Raw genomic sequence first — 17,500 nt, forward strand, 5'->3', positions numbered from 1 at the left:
GTGTGTGTGTGTGTGTGTGAGATGTGCAGATATTATTTGCCAGTGGCTAAATATGACTCTGCTTTGCCCCTCCGGCCTTTTCCATCTCACTGTCCGGTGTGTGTGTGTTCAGGCAGCCAGTAACTAGTAACCACACAACCGAATGTACCAACGTTTAGCCATAGTCAGTATTTTTTTTATATATTTTTTATGATACATAATACATAGTGACTGACATAGTGTCTATCAAAATCAACATACTACTCCTAACATATTGACTATCTTTGATAAGATTTGAATAAAAATGTGTTAGCAGACATAGGACATAGGAAAAATTTCACTCCTTTTTTGGTCTTTTTTTAACTGCTAAATGCACCACTACGTTCACCAGCAAATTGCTAACATTGTCATTGTCAGCTGTCTCGTGCTCAAGTTATAATGAACATCAATACGAACAGCTATTTTGACATTATCTGAGGTCACTTATTAGATAGACCATCCATCCATCCATGTCTTATTATGCCATTTAGGTAACTAGGTTGAAAAAAAATATTGTGCTAACTACAGAAGAGGTAGCTGCCGTCTTGGTAAGCAGAAAACACACATATTCTTCTGAAAATATGTTTAGGTTTAAAATGAATGTGATACATGTATTCAAATTGTTCTCTGTCTACACCTCTGTCCCTGTCTCACCTCATACTCCTGCATGGCACTGTAGTACTGGGCGATCTTCACGTAGTATTTGGCTGCTGCCGGGTCGTCCTGAAGCTCCAGGATGTTCACGGCTTTCTTCCACTGACGGGCTGCGATGGCCGCCTCGATGGCCTTCAGGGAGCAGCTGAAAGAGGCCACAGACACACACAAGAGTTTAGTATGTGTTGTGTATCTCCATCTACAGTTGGTTTATAGTTAAAGACAAACTGGAAGGACAGACAAATAGAAAAGTAAGTTAACTTTGGTTAGGGTTTAAAGGTGGAGTCAGTGATTCTGGAAAAATGAACTTTTTGTCAAAATCAGTTAATATCTCCTCACAATATGCTACTCAGCTAAAAGGGCCCCAGACACAAAAAAGATGTTAGTATATGTTGTGTTGCTTAACCACATTTGGTTTATTTTTAAAGGTGTAGTCTGTGATTCTGGAAAAATATGTGTTGTTAAAATCACTTTTTTTCAAAATCAGTAAATATCTCATCATGATCTGCTACCTGTCCATAATCGGGTGTTAATACACAGCCTAGGCTCTGTAAACTGGTATGTTAATTAAAGGTATGTAAACAAAGGGGCCCAACCGTAGCTATAGCAACATGCCCGTTTACAGAGATTCAAGGCTGTGTATTAACGCTGGATTTTCTTTCAGAGCGCACACACAATACGGACCGGTAGCAGATCATGAGGAGATATTCACTGATTTTGACAAAAAGTTATTTAGACAAAAAGCATTCTCCAGAATCACTGACCCAACCTCTAAGTTAAACCAAATACCTTTCGTCAGACTGAGGCACAGTTTGAGACTTTTACTGGCAGAAGAAATTATCGGGTATTTATAAAACCTTTGTTTCTGGGGAGAGTTTTTAAGCGTCCTTTAGGTGAAATTCAACTTCAAATGCTTTGTAGAAATGTAAAAAGAAAACAATCTGGGCGCTGATGACTTACTTGGAAAGAGAATACAATCATGTCTAAAGATATCTCTTCTCATCAGTCTATTATGGTGCTGGTGACGCTTTAAAGAACTACTGTGTCCTCTCCCATCTGCCCAAACACACACACACACACACACACACACACACACACACACACACACACACACACACACACACACACACACACACACTCACACACATAGAGACACACACACACACACACATACATATAGACACACAAAGAGACACACACAAACACACACACACACACACACACACACGTACCCAGCTTCTATGAAGTGGTTGATGGCAGCGTCCATCTGTTTCTGTTGGACCAGGTAGTCTCCCCAGGACTCTTCTAGCTTCACCACCTCGGCAGGGAAGGCAAGGCGAGCCAGTTCTACCGCTACAGGGAGCAGGGAGGGACAAACTTTAATATAACTTTATATATAACCTACTGTTTAACTAAACCCAAGTCAACACCATACACACCCACCTCTTGTTCAATGCTGAGTCATATCACTTAGATAGTTAGTGAGCAAATTAAAACAAGACTATAAGAGTCTACAGCCATGTACAAGTTAGCTGCACAGTTGTTATATAAGTGTAATACAATATTAGTGACCAAACTTTTACATAACATATTTTGGATACAGCCCTTTGTTCTATCCATCTAAAATATTACATTAAGGGTACATTAATGTTTGTACCAAATTGTGAGCCTATCCATTCAATGGTTGTTTAAATATTTCTATCCGAACCAAAGTGGTGGATGACAAACTGATTGACATTATCATCCCTAGAGCCAGGCCACTAGCTAGCATTATTAAAAAATCACCAAGCAAACAGTGTTGTCAGTTGTACTTGTTACCAGTAGTGGGTCAAAATGGCACCAACAACACTGTACTAAGTATAGTTTACATACTGCAGTCCCCATGGGTATAAAAAAACACCGGGTCAACATTGATACCCTAGAAAGTGGGTTACTTTAAATACATTTGGGGTTAATTTGACTGTTTCTGTTGGGTTGTTCAGCCATAGGGGAGAACGGGGTAATCTGAGCCACTTTTTACAGTTGCTCCCCTCTAAGCGTGCTAAAATGATTTATCAATCAAATGTACACATTTCCCATTAATTCAGGATGTTTCCTAGTAATGGGCATTAAACTGAGAGGGGCTTGAAAACATATATCTCACATGACCACAAATGTTTTCCGTTGCCTAGATACAGGGGGTGGCTCACATTACCCGATGCCTCAGATTCCCCCGTTCTCCCCTACAATATTTGGTTATTTTGACCATGTAGTGTAGTAATGTGTGGGATCTCTTAAGCCCATTAATGCATCCTACATGTCAGTGTCTTACCCTTCCTGAAGGCGCCTCCTTTGCAGTAGCACTCCAACGCTCGCTGGTTGTTTCTGATCTTCTCGTACAGATCTCCTGCCTGATCAGAGGGACACAGAGAGTATTAATAAGTGTTCTTCAACTCCATGGCAACAACAACACCACACAATGTGCACAGAACCAGAGTTGACTGGTTTACACAAAGAAAGCCTTGACCTCAATACTAACTATATTGCAATGCTCTCTTGCTAGAGAATTTACAGAAGCTAAGGTGGCCTTTAAGGGCAAGAAGCTTTTCTTGGACGCTAACAATTTCCGCTCTTATGATGCATAATGTTTCAATATATATATAAAGACTTTTGTACACAACAGTGCTCACTCTGTCTTTTTCTTCGTTTGTCTTCCAACAGGTGCATTTCAGGAGTAGGCTACTAATATAATTCAAATAAGGGTCAGTGGAGAGTTTTCTTTTCTAATGATTTAAAATGCTAATTCAGTTATTTGTCTGACTATCCTGTCAACAGCAAAACGCACAACACTCAATCCTTGTGAAAAGAAATACACAGAATGTCAGTAGGACATATTGGGCGAGCGCAAGTTAGAAATTCACACATCACACCAGCCTCCATATCAACCTTCAAATCGCCTAACATTGTGTGTGTGGGTGTGTGTGTGTGTGTGTGTGTGTGTGTGTGTGTGCGTATGTGTCAAATTGCCTAAAATTATGTAAAAACTTAACACAGTCAGTATGCAAGAAAAACACAAAGTTAGTTTGTTCTGTGTTTCCAACCTGTTACATAAACACAGATGGGCTGTCGCAGGGAAGAAAGGATCACAGTCACGGAGAGAGAGACACAGAGAAATAAAGAGACAGATGGAGGGAGACAGAGTGTGAAACACCAATAAACAAAGAATACATTTAGTTCCTCTGTTGATGCCTCTCCGACTCCTGGCATCTGTTAGGCAAGGAGAGGAGGATGAGGACTGAAAAGAAGACAAGATTCTGAAGGTATTCTATTGTGCAAAACTCACTTTTTCAAGGTTTTTAAACATTAATAATATGGGTCCCCGGTGTGGAGAGAGACTCCAAAAGTATGAGTGAGCTAAAACAACCCTCTCTCTTTTCTGAAATCCGGTGTTCAAAAACCCCAGTCAGATAATTCTCCTCTCATGACGTCATACGGGGAAATGCCACGTCCCCTCATAACCAACATAACTAAGCATTATACTACCTACACCTGTGATAGGCCACATCCGCAGAATCTGACTGGCAGTTTCGATTCAGAGCCAATCAGTTTGGACTGGGCCTTTTTGGAAGGCGGGGCTTAAAGAGACGTGCAGTGTTTCAGACAGAATGGCACTGTGAGAAATATAAAGGGTTTAATGGACGCTACACCATGAAAATGAAACCCAAATGCATTGTACGGTGTCCTTGAGGGTCGTGAAGGGTGCCTTTAAATAAAATGTTTAATTATTTATTATTATTATTAAATGATGGGGGTGCTCTTGGAGTAGTGGTTAGAGACCCCTCCCCCATAGAGTCTCAGTCCTCACAGCAGACCCGGGTTAGAATCCAGCCCGGGTCATTCTCTGCATGTCATTCCCCTCTCTGACCCATTTCACCTCTGACTCTCCAAAACTGTCTAATAAAGTAAAAATGCCAAAAAAATAAGCATTGTATGTTACCTTTATAGAAAAGGTAGAACAAAGGAGGATAGAAGTTATAATTTAACAGTAAAAATCACCCAAGCACCCAAAGGCACGTCCACTCACCCGCTCATAGAACTCTCCCTTGATGAGACTGGCTGCTATGCGTCCCATTGTGTCCGTGTTGTTGGAGATCTCAGGTCGGCTGAGGGCCAGGCGAGCTGCCTTAGCGGGCAGCCCGGCCTTCAGATAGAGGTTGATGGATCCCTGGAAGTCTCCCTCGCTCTCCTTCACCTCTCCGGCCTTCTCGTCCTGACCCGTCTCTGTTAACCACTGGTAGTAGTTACCACGCAGGCTGTCCAACTCCGGGTGGCCCTATAGGGGGGATTTTAGAAATACTTTATTTTGGGAACAAAAGCACACAGCTGTAAAAGTCAACACACAAACAAAAGACAAAATAAAATAAACAACTAACATGGCGTACTCTACTTAACGTCATTTATTCTTTTTTTCATTTAGAAGTTTATTGAGCAGGGACAAATACTGACCCTGACCTGTCTCCCCACTCCGTGACCTAATGGTCTGTCGTATCTATCACTTGATCTCTTGGCACTTTGGCACTTCTTTATTTATTATGTATTATTATATTATATATTATTATTTACTAATTTTGCACTATTATGTTGGTTTGCACTGTCTTGTCCTGTCTGCACCTGTCTTGCTGTAAACTCCACTGCACCAAAACAAATTCCATACATGTTTACATCTGAATCTGAATCTGAAATACATTGTACATTGTTTCATATAAAATATAAAATAGCCATACCAACAGGTTTCTAGTCAAGACTCATTTTCAACCCCTATCCCTGGTTAGGCCTTTAACAATAACTATAGTCTAATAAAGCAGACAATGGGGGTACAAGCTCATTTGTACTGAATCGAGACATCCTCTAAGCTAAGGTCCCGAAAGGCCAAATAGAAAAACCACAGCAAAAAATGACTGCACCACAGTAAAGGTGACAGTATAAGTATTCAGCCTGTGTTGTTATTACCTTCGCCTCAGCCACGGCGATGCAGTCGTCCCACATGTGCAGCTCCTGGTACATCTCTATCGCTTCATCTATGGAATTCTAAAGACACACACAATGACAACAACAGCATAATATATTGTAATACAAATGTATAACCATTACCACTTCAATGTAAGCTTTTGCACGTAACAAAGCTTGTACAGGTGAAGTGACTTATCTGGTGAATAATCCAGCAAGTAACGATTTTGGTTTGGTGTTGGTTACTAACAACGATATATATATAAGAATACTATGACAACTGTATATTTGTTGAAAATGAAACAAAACAAAGAAAGCCAGGAAAAATTCAATCGTAAATCACAACTTCAAATTTTCCGAAAATGTGAAACGAAAATGTACCAGTAAGTAAGCAGTAATAATTCACAGTAATTCCACATATTAAACAAGGTTTCTTTAGCAAGTGTGTCAGAAGGTATCACCAACCTGCTCCATGTAGTGCATCTCAGCCAGTTTAAAGTTCTTATCCAACATGGCCACGTGGGCCTGGACCTGGAAAAACGCTGTTCCATCTCCTCCCTGGTTAAAAGAAGAAAAGCACACACTCAGTTTATACTTTTTTTTTTTTGCTAATTTAATTACTTCCTTAGAATTTGCAACACTGAAAGATGTGTAACATGGGTCATTATCAGACTTGGGGTATTTTTTAAAAATGTAATACAACAATTTCCTTTGTAGGTTTTACTGCTCATTTCAATGCAGTCTTGTTAAGGAGGGTCACTGATTATAACCACATGAAGTATTACTAAAAAATATAAAGGATCAATTTTCCTTATGTAAATTGTAAAGCAAATCGCTGATATTCAACCAAACTGCCTGTAAAACAAACCATTTCCTGTGACGCTTTATCGGCGATCTCATTTGTTTGGTGAAGGAATCGTACGGTCGAGACATCGCCCAAAGCGGCAAAGCACCTGGAGACAGACAGACAGACAGACAGACAGACAGACAGACAGACAGACAGACAGACAGACAGACAGACAGACAAGGAAAGAAATACAGAGAAAGAGAGACAGCCGGTTAGCAGTATAAAGACATTATAGGTGGGGTCATTGATTCTGCCTAGCCTCTGTAAATTGGCATGCTGCTAGCTATGCTGGGTTCCCTTTGTTTTTTCATACCCTTTGTTGTGTATTAACACCAGCGCACACAGAACAGACAGGTAAGCGGATGGTGAGGAGATAGTCACTGATTTAGACAAATTAGATTTTTACAAAAGCATTCTCCAGAATCACTGACTCCACCTTTAAGTGAAGATAGAAGATAAGCTGAAATTCTCTTTATTTAATGAGTGAAGAAGACAAATGAGAACTTCTACTTCTGATTACTAAGACTTTTATATAAGCCACAGTCTGACTAAGGGGCTAACTAAATTAAAAAGCACATTTTCGCATTGGGCCAATTTTATTACTAAATCTGTGAATTCTTGCATCAGATTAATGAACGAGTCATGAAAAAATCTTCTGTCTGACTGTCTGTCTCTCTCTCGCTTCCCTCGCTCGTTAACATTACCAACGCCAGACACACAAAACCGTCTCGGCCCGATTTTATGATTTATGCAAATCAAGCCGAGCCGCTAACGAACGGCGTATGCATTATTAATGACTGAGAAATTCAAATTCCCCCGAAAAAGTTTCTTGAAACAGAGAGAAAGATAAAGATAAAGAGAGAGAGAGAGAGAGAAAGAGGGATAGGGAGAGAGAGAGAGAGAGAGGGATAGGGAGAGAGAGGAAGGGAGAGAGAGAGAGAAAGAGAGAAAGAGAGAGCTAGAGAGAGGGAAAGAGGGAGAGAGAGAGAGAGAGAGGGAGAGAGAGAGGGATAGGGATAGGGAGAGAAAGAGAGGAAGGGAGAGAGAGAAAGAGAGAAAGCGATAGAGAGAGACAAAGACAGAGAGAGAGAGGGAAAGAGAGAGAGATGGAGAGAAAATGCTTACGATGGAGAATAAAAAAAAAACTGCTTGATGATTAATGAAGTGAGACAGAGAAGTCAGGCAGGGACACAGTCGTGTGTGTGTGAGTGTGAGTGTGAGTGTGAGTGTGAGTGTGTGAGTGTGTGTGTGTGTGTGTGTGTGTGTGTGTGTGTGTGTGTGTTTCCAGGTGACCAAAGTGCCCTTGTTGTCGCCCTTCACTTTAGCCTCAAAGATAAGTCTTTACAATGAAGGTTGATACAGAATGTAATTAGTTCACGGACATCAGCTTGCAAGGGTGTGTGTGTGTGTGTGTGTGTGTGTGTGTGTGTGTGTGTGTGTGTGTGTGTGTGTGTGTGTGTGTGTGTGTGTACTTGTAAATGAAGCTTTGTGAGGACCAATTTAGAATTTTAACCATCGGAGTGAGGACATTTTGGAAAGAAGGGACATTTTGACAGGTTTAGGGAATGCATTACGTCAGTGTGTGTGTGTGTGTGTGTGTGTGTGTGTGTGTGTGTGTGTGTGTGTGTTAACCTTTCTGCGATGTGCAGCTGGTGTGCCTCTAGAGCCAGCTTGCTGAGCGTCTTCCACATGGCTTCAGTCTCAGGCGACATCTCCAGAGTCTCCAAGAAGGCAGTCGCTCTGTCCACACACACACACACACACACACACACACACACACACACACACACACACACACACACACACACACACACACACACACACACACACACACACACACACACACACACACACACACACACACACACACACACACACACACACACACACACACACACACACACACACACACACACACACACTTGATTTATTTAAAAGTCATTGTCAGGGTTTGGTGCGGTGTCCTTGAATTCACAGTGACGTGTTTTTGTTGCATCAACGTTCTCCTGTCATGGTCTATAAATAGCCGCTCTATGGGGGACCATCTGTTTTACTGCCACGTCATTGAAGAAACAGTTGAGTCACAGAGAAAAAATACCGACAATATTATGAAAGTATGATTTTAAACCGGTAGGCCAAAGATTATTACATCACCTTTTTTTTTTTTTTCAATACTTTTTCAGCAAAACATAGATGGACTTAAACCTGCAGTGTGTAGAATTTTGGGTTTTATTTACTAGCAGATTTTGTAGAAAGTAATTATAATATCCATAAGTACATTTAATTTAGTGCATAATAGCTGAAAAACATGTTTTTTATAATTTTTTTCCCCTTAGAAAGGGTCTCATATATGTCCATATTTCTGCATATTTTGGACCAAGGCCTAGTGCCGCCATCTTGAAAGTGTCATAGTTGGAATGTCATCAGGTGCATTGTTTAAAATTTTTAATTGTTCTTGTCCTTGAAGGCCACTGTAGCTTCTGTTATTATTCTAAAGGGGTGGGGTTACCCAGGGAGCGTTGCATTCTAGAACTTTGTAGAACTTTCTTGATGATGTCATATTACACACTGCACCTTTAAATCACCACTTGTACTTTTATCAGTCTGATGAGGAGGCATCATTTTGGAAGTGTGCACTGTTCAAGTCACGACACAAATGATAGAATGCTCTAAAGGAAAACCCTGGAGAAGAGCTTAAAGAAAGCTGCCGTTTAAAAAAAGACATCTGGCAAGTTCTTGTTAGTCCCTTGCTGTCACTGGGATTCTGACCTATACCCCTAATGCATTATCACATCTATTTAGAACTATTACTTTATATCTTTGCATTCAGTTTTCCCATTTCGCATTTGAATGTGTTAGAAAGTCTTACATTTCATTTACAGAAGCCGATGCTCTTGCCCTCTCTAGGCAGTAATGATAGTTGTGAAATATTGTTGTTGCCGGTTGCTTGGTTGCTTTGAGTCAAGCAACTTTGAGTATCTAGAAAAGCACTATATAATTACAATACATTATATTATCATCATTATTAAACCTACCTGTCATAATCCCCGTCGTCGATGGCGGTGCCAAACTCAATGAGTCCTTCATCCAGAGTGTATGTCACAGTGTTGACCCCTTCTGTCACTATCACCTCAGTCTTCCCCTCAGCTCTCTCTAGATCCACTATGTCACCCTGACAAAGAGAGAGAGAGGGGAACCCATTTTAACCCAAAACAACAACACAATATACAATGCAAATACATCAAATAAACAACAATACAACAATATACAATGGCTGCAATGAAAATGACATGGCTTTATCAGTTATAATAATCAAATTCTATAATATATTAGTTGATTCTAGTGCATGTCTTTCGACACCGGCGCCTGCTGTCCTAAAGATCTTAGCTAGCACATTCCAGCGGTTAGATCCACTATGTCACCTTGACAAAGAGAGGGGGAAAGAGATTTACACCAGAATAAGGGAGATGGATGTTGTAGTGGTGGAATTAACTATGTTTAAGTACTGGGCCCCCTTTGGACCAAAGCAGTAGTGTTTTTACCACACGAGCGCCTGCTGTCCTGAAGATCTTTGCTAGCAGCACGTGCATTTGTTTAGGAAGCAAGTGAAAGAGAGACGGTAGGATGCATGGCCATGAGGTTATGTATTTATTTGTGACTATGTCAGATTACTAATAGTAATATGACCATGGTGAATCAAAGTCAAATTTGATTTAGTAGCGTTCATAAACACAGGCTTTCCTGAATATTCTAGCTGTAAATTCGCAGAGTATCCACACCCATGCAAGAGTTGACAGTGTGTCTACTGTTTATTATTCATGGGCACATCAGTGAATGTTCCACATGAAAGTTTCAGAGAGCATGTGACTGCCCCGGGGCGAGTGACTGCCCCAGGACGGCAGCATTAAAACACAACTCGCTCAGTCGACTTCACAGAAACACAAAGCTGAAGGAAAGTCAAAGTTAAACAAGTCGTTCGGCTAGAAAAAACAAAGATCTACAAAAAAAAACTTTACTTTTTTGCACAGCCACCACAAATGGCACAAGAAGGGCACATAATGTTTCACGAAGCGCACATAATGTTTCACGAAGGGCACATAAGGAGAACTATTGAGCCTGTTATGTCTGACGATACAACCCTGATGATGCTGAAGTGATGTCATTGTGGTTATTCCCATGTGGACTATGATTAAAAAATAATAGTAATATGATTGTGTATGAAATTTTTTTTATTTATTTTTATTACCCGTTTGTGTGGAGTCTTAAAGACATCAAAAATGAACAGGCAGAGAATGTCGAATGAAAAAGGCCATGGGCATGAGCCGTTTACATTTTTAATCATATTTCCTGATGACCCTTCATGTCAAATATATAACCTGACATTAAATGGAGATATTAATACACACACACACACACACACACACACACACACACACACACACACACACACACACACACACACACACACACACACACACAGACACACACACACACACAAACACACACACACACTCACACACAGCCTCACCTTGATAGGGAACATGGTAATGCTCTCGGGACTGTCTATGCTGTACCAGATACACAGGCTTCCTCTGTTCTGAGCCACGACCACGTCACTGCCCGGAACCCACTGCACGTAGGAGCAGAAACTCAGCACTGTGCTCTTCACTCCAGACTCTATGTCAAACAGATGGAGCTGAGGAGGAGAAGGAGGGAGAAGAAGGGAGATTAATATTAAAATGAATTCAAAAGTTACTTTTGTACTTAAACCTGCAGTGTGTAGAATGTTGGGTTTTATTTCCTAGCAGATTTTGTAGAAAGTAATTATAATATCCATTAGTACGTTTAATTTAGTGCATAATAGCTGAATTTTTTTTTTCGAATTATTATTTTTTCCCTTAGAAAGGGTCTCATATATGTCCATATTTCTCCATACCTTGGACCAAGGCCAGTAGCCGCCATTTTGAAAGTGTCATAGTTGGAATGTCATCAGGTGCATTGTTTAAAATTTAGAATTGTTCTTGTATTGTCCTTGAAGGCCACTGTAGTTTCTGTTATTATTCGAAAGGGTTGGGGTTACCCAGGGAGCGTTGCATTCTAGAACTTTGTAGAACTTTCTTGATGATGTCATATTACACACTGCACCTTTAATAAAAAAGTAAATATAAGTAAGACAGAAAAGAAAGTAAGTATTGGAATTGAGAGTTGAATTACAGCCGGACGGGCACATAATAATTTCACTACGCATTGCTCTGTGCAATTGTGTACGTGCCGAATAAGTAAAACTAAACTAAAACAAAGCATATGAATTTCTACCCCCTCCATATGTATTCTCCTCTGATGAGATAATATATTGTCGATAGGCCCCCCAAGCACAATAATATGTATGTCTATATGTGAGAGCTAGGCCACCTGCTGTTTTTTAATTTAATCAGCTAGTTTAATATCACCTCCTACCACCATTTTTAATAATGTTCAATCTATGCTTTCACCCTGGGGCTCAGTTGGCCCAGTCTGAATGCATTAAGGAGGAGCAGTTTGATGGGTTCACTTGGAAGCAAGTTTCAATTAAGAGAAAACATTTGTTACACCACTTAACTTTTTATGATGTCTTAGTGCAATGATCATGTGTTATGAGAAATAGTATGAATAATCAGTTGTATTTTTATCCAGTAAATAGGCTGATGGTATATATGCAAATGCATCTAATCTGTATGCACCACCATCAGTGGCAAAGTCAAATGTTCAAGTTACATTTCTATCCATTTCACCCATATGCAATATACAGTATAATGTAAATTGTTTCGAAATGTTACATAGTGGATCTTTAAAGGTGAATATGACACTCTTACTAAGCACAACAAAAGCATAGTTAAAGGTGCAGTGTGTAATATGACATCATCAAGAAAGTTCTACAAAGTTCTAGAATGCAACACTCCCTGGGTAACCCCAACCCTTTAGAATAATAACAGAAGCTACAGTGGCCTTCAAGGACAAGAACAATTCTACATTTTAAACAATGCACCTGATGACATTCGAACTATGCCACTTTCAAGATGGCGGCACTAGGCCTTGGTCCAAAATATGCAGAAATATGTATATGAGACCTTTCTAAGGGAAAAAAAAAATAAAAATAAAAAAATCAGCTATTATGCACTAAATTAAATGTACTTATGGATATTATAATTACTTTCTACAAAATCTGCTAGGAAATAAAACCCAAAATTCTACAAACTGCAGGTTTAAAGGTGAATATGACACTCTTACTAAGCACAACAAAAGCATAGTTAATGTTTCAAATATACTTGTGCAGAAGAACCAACCGACACACTAAAATACAAAGTGTTCTGACTAGAAGCCGGCGCATAAGACGCACAAAACTTGTTAAAAAAAAGTTTGCGTCTCAGACAGAGTTCATTCCGAAGTCACTTTCGCAAATACATAAATATTTCAAAAATCTGCCCCAGTGAAGTACATTTTGTAAGTTGTAGTCTACATTTGTCCCTAAAAACAAAATGGTGAATGTGTTAGTGTTCCATAACAGTGAAGGTGAAAGTTTGGGGTCACAAAGGGATTCCCAATTAGCGGAGTTCTCCATGTCTTTGCCCCAGGGCCCCCACATCAATCTGCATACATTACCCTGGGCAACAGCTGACAACTGCAACCTGCCACTATCATACTGAAAACCTTCTCAACAAGCGCAAAATATCAGCAATGCCAAACCAGAACAAAATCCATCCCCCTTCTAAAATGTCACCTGTTTTTCTTTGTTTTGTTAAGGTTATTTTTTGGCAATTTTTCTTTCTTTATTTGACAGTTTGGAGAAGACAGAGTTGAAATGGGTCAGAGAGGGGAATGACATGCAGAGAACGACCCGGGGCTGGATTCTAACCCGGGTCTGCTGTGAAGAGTACTCGTGGTAAAGAGAAATTGTATAGCCTTCATGTTATTTCATACAAAAATTAAAGATTGTATTAGGATTTATTAGATTGTTTATTATAATATCAATTATTATCATAAATATTGTGACACGTTAAATGTTATATTTTGCTGCTTTCGCAACATTGATATTGAAAAAAAACATTCACGCCGATAAAGCCCATTGAATTCTACTGAGCAACAGTAACTAAGGGGGTTCCATGAGGCTTAGCGATCGCTTCATGGAATTGTATTGATTTGAATCTAATAGAATCCTGCCGTTAGAATTCTCCCAGTAGAATGTTTTCATTGTGACGTCACCATTATTCCATCATGACATCATCAATAGAACTCTCCTGACTCTTCTGGCCTCATTCACCACTAACCTGTTGAAGAGAGCAGCAGCACACCTAGAAGACAAACCTACACAGATAATATATACACAGACAGATACAAACTTCTTTAAAAAAAATACCTATTACAGGATTAACAGAAAGAGCTTTAGAACTATAGAAAACCCAAAGATGAACCAAGGTGATCAAAGGGCTGAGTTTGAGCTGGTGAAAGATCTGAATGCTACACTGAGTCCAAAGGAGAGGAGGGCTGAGGCCAGGAGACAGATGTTAGTCCAGCAGAGAGCAATACAGAGCCCTGATTCTGACGAAGAGGAGAAATGGATGGAGGCAAAACTTGAAAGGAGACAGAGACAGTGGGAAAGGGAAAAGGACTTACTGAGGGAGGAAAGGCAGAAAGAAGAACAACTGAAGACTGTGTGTGTTGTGAAAGAGGAGCAACGGACCCCAGAGATGAAGACCAGAAAGAGAATTCTGTACAAGAAGAGGCTCGCAAAGCTGAGCCAGAGCAGCGAGGATGACACAGACAGTTACACAGAGAGTGAGGCAGAGAGTGAGACAGAGAGTGAGACAGAGAGTGAGAATGAGACAGAGAGTGAGACAGAGAGTGAGAATGAGAAAGAGAGTGAGAGAGAGAGTGACACAGAGGAAGAGAGTGAGACAGAGAGTGAGAGAGAGAGTGAGACAGAGAGTGAGACAGAGAGTGAGACAGAGGGTGAGACAGAGAGTGAGAGTGAGACAGAGAGTGAGACAGAGAGTGAGAGAGAGAGAGAGAGTGAGACAGAGAGTGAGAGTGAGACAGACAGCGAGAGAGAGACAGACACAGAGGAAGAGAGTGAGACAGAGAGTGAGATAGAGAGTGAGACAAAGAGCGAGAGAGAGACAGAGGAAGAGAAGAGTGTGGACCCTTTCCGCGCCACCTATCTGCTGTTTGCTGCAACGTCTGAAGGTCGGAATCAAACTCCTTAATCACGATTATTTAACAATTTAACTATTGAGCTCTTAAGGCGAGACACGACAGGCAAAACATATTGTGTTTTCAAGCACCCGTCAAATTTGAGATTTTTTTGCAATTTTGTTATCATGCGTACTAAAATGTACATTAAGGTGTTCATTTGAGTTAACACCGAAGATATTACGGAAGGATTTGTTCACATGTTGTCAATTGTCTGATTTATGATACATTTTGTTAAAAAAAACATGGCTAAAATGGCAAAATTTGCATATTTATATAAAAATGTAATGACGGTATTATTATGCAATTTTTTTTTAACCCTATTCACCTGCAGTGTCTCGGCTTAAGTGTTAAACATTACGTAATTCCTTAGCACTCCATTTCTTGTGTGTGTATATAAACAGCATATACAGTATATTGAACAGTTTTTTTTCTTCTTTTCTCTTAAGAATTGCTATTGTATACTGTATAATATATATAAGTATATACACTATATTGAACCGTTTTTCTTTTCCCCTTCAGCATTCTCAGAAACCCCCCAGCTGAAGAAGGGCCAGAGGTGGAGGCTGAATATGTGCTGGTTGCTGGATAGATACCAGGAGCACAGAGAGAGGAGAGAGGAGAAGCGCTCGCTCAAAGCCCAGACGCAGCACGCTACGGTCAGGGCCTTGGAGGCGTCCCGGGGCAGACAGTACTCCAGACAGTCCCACCACTACACTGCTTGCTTCACTGCTGCAAGACACACCATCCTCAAAGCTATCTTTTAATCACTTTTTCACTTCATTTGACGTACTTTTTCTCTTTGTTTTTGACATGAATTTGTATTAAAAAATGTTGTTGAAGTGAAAACAATACATTTGTGTGATTTCTGTTAAATAGATAGTGGTTAAGATGTGGTTAAATATATGGAAGGGATAGCCTGGTCCTAACCAGACCATCGTACTTCATTTCATTTGTACAAGAGGTCTGGAATCAATTGACAAACGTAAACTCACTAGAAGGCGGGTGATGGATGGCCGGCTAGAACTGCAGGTATGTGTCCACCACGGCTCAGGTTGTTAGAGAGAGAGGAATGACATGCAGAAGTGACAGAAGCCGGATTTGAACCCACATGGCTCACAGGCTCAGTCAGTCTTCGTAGATTTTTCTAAATCATCATCTCGTCCGGCATTCTCCCTCCTCTGCCTCTAGGCCTCTCTCCCACCGTTCTCTCTCTCTCTCTCTCACTCAGACCCTCAGGGTGCCAAAGAGGCCATTTTTCATTTCTGTCTATCATTTGTCTGTGTTTGTTCAATAATGAAAATTGTGCATGTTTTTTCAACCTTGGTATAGCTTTGTGGATTCAATTATTATAGAAATTATTTATTTTTAACACTCAACCATTTTTGGGGTTATAGCCTTGAGCCTCTATTTTTTTTTTATCTTACTTGCACAATTAATTAATTTAAAAATGTTCCATTGTATGTACAGTATATGTATATTTTATATTTATGTCGCCAATGTTTTTTTTTTGGTTTTTTTGTTGCCCCCCATAGAGGCCTAGTCCTTTTCACAGCAGACTCAGGTTCTGCTCCATTTAATCTCTGTCTCTCCAAAACTGTCTAACAAAGCAAAAAAAATGCCAAAAAAATGTGTCTAAGAAAAAAACATATACACATTATATAAAGGGTTCACTGTCACCCGTAGCTTCTTGTCCCTGAAGAGCAGTTTGCGTCCGGTCTCGTTGAGTTCCAGCCAGTCGATCTTAGAGTCGTGACTGATCGTCCCCACGTTGTAACCGCCGGCCAAGTCCACTGAGGAGACAGAGAATCTGATTGATTTAAATGTAGTAAAAGGTTGCCCATACTGAGTGTGAATATCTAAGACAACTAAATTGAATTGAAGGCCTATTTTCTATTTATGTTGTGAACATTTCCTTGATTGATTCAAGTGATTTTTTGTTATTTGTTTAAAGGCCTACTTCACCGGTTGGAATATGAAGGTGTATTGAACTCGGAGATCCTATGAAGTATAAATGTACATTTCTCTTTCTGTGACATCACAGAAAGAGAAATGTAGGGTTAGACAGTGAGACCATAAAACACTCTTTCTGCCTTTTCTCAGGCTAGGATGATCCGATTTCATTTTTTTTTGCACATTTATACTTCATAGGATCTCCGAGTTCAATACACCTTCATATTCCAACCGGTGAAGTAGGCCTTTAAGTGAAATACAAAACCGGTTACCAACATTCTGTGTCGTGTCATTAATTCTCCACCAGCTCCAAGAGTCAAACCTACTCATTAGCCCAGTACACCTCAATCTGTTAAATCTTGGTTTTTTGATAACTTCTTATTTTTAAATATATATTTCATTGAAATTGTGTATCCTAAGTGTTACACAGACAATTAAAAAGGTCCAAATAAAGGAAATTGCTAAGTTGAGTAATGTATATAGTGGTGTTGTTTTAAGTATGTTTGTCTAGAGAGCAGACCTGTTATACCTGGCTGTTAAAAAATAATGTATGTGTTCAATCTGAAATGCAATTATCAACGTTAATACAGTGTTTGCACATCCGCAGCTCTGATTCCAGTTTGTACTGCATTTAATATTGCATTGATTTTTTTGCCTTTATTCTATTATTGCATATAATTAACATGATTGCAAACACACCTACACCAAAGTGAACCAACACACACATTATTTCTTACCAATGGCGATGGTCTTTATGTCAATCAGATAGGCCAGCTTCTTGTTGTCTTCAACTCCTCGCTGCTTCCTCTCATTTAG

At 39.9% G+C, this 17,500-nt stretch overlaps 1 protein-coding gene across 1 annotated transcript in view; it reads right to left on the reverse strand.

Annotated features, from left to right (window-relative positions):
* ift172 (intraflagellar transport 172) overlaps nucleotides 1-17,500 on the reverse strand; it is a 44,512-nt gene that overhangs the window by 18,903 nt on the left and 8,109 nt on the right. The window contains exons 12-23 of the mRNA XM_080047733.1: nucleotides 17,422-17,500; nucleotides 16,412-16,524; nucleotides 11,034-11,201; nucleotides 9,541-9,677; nucleotides 8,138-8,245; nucleotides 6,527-6,611; nucleotides 6,124-6,216; nucleotides 5,662-5,739; nucleotides 4,736-4,984; nucleotides 2,984-3,062; nucleotides 1,905-2,025; nucleotides 673-817 (exon numbers count right to left, since the gene is read on the reverse strand). The exon at nucleotides 17,422-17,500 is cut by the window's right edge and continues 7 nt beyond it. Coding sequence (XP_079903859.1) covers nucleotides 673-817; nucleotides 1,905-2,025; nucleotides 2,984-3,062; nucleotides 4,736-4,984; nucleotides 5,662-5,739; nucleotides 6,124-6,216; nucleotides 6,527-6,611; nucleotides 8,138-8,245; nucleotides 9,541-9,677; nucleotides 11,034-11,201; nucleotides 16,412-16,524; nucleotides 17,422-17,500 — 1,455 coding nt within the window. The remainder of the gene's footprint in view (nucleotides 1-672; nucleotides 818-1,904; nucleotides 2,026-2,983; nucleotides 3,063-4,735; nucleotides 4,985-5,661; nucleotides 5,740-6,123; nucleotides 6,217-6,526; nucleotides 6,612-8,137; nucleotides 8,246-9,540; nucleotides 9,678-11,033; nucleotides 11,202-16,411; nucleotides 16,525-17,421) is intronic.

The sequence above is a fragment of the Ammodytes marinus genome (genome assembly GCF_949987685.1).
Source record: "Ammodytes marinus genome assembly, chromosome: 19".
NCBI lineage: Eukaryota > Metazoa > Chordata > Actinopteri > Uranoscopiformes > Ammodytidae > Ammodytes > Ammodytes marinus.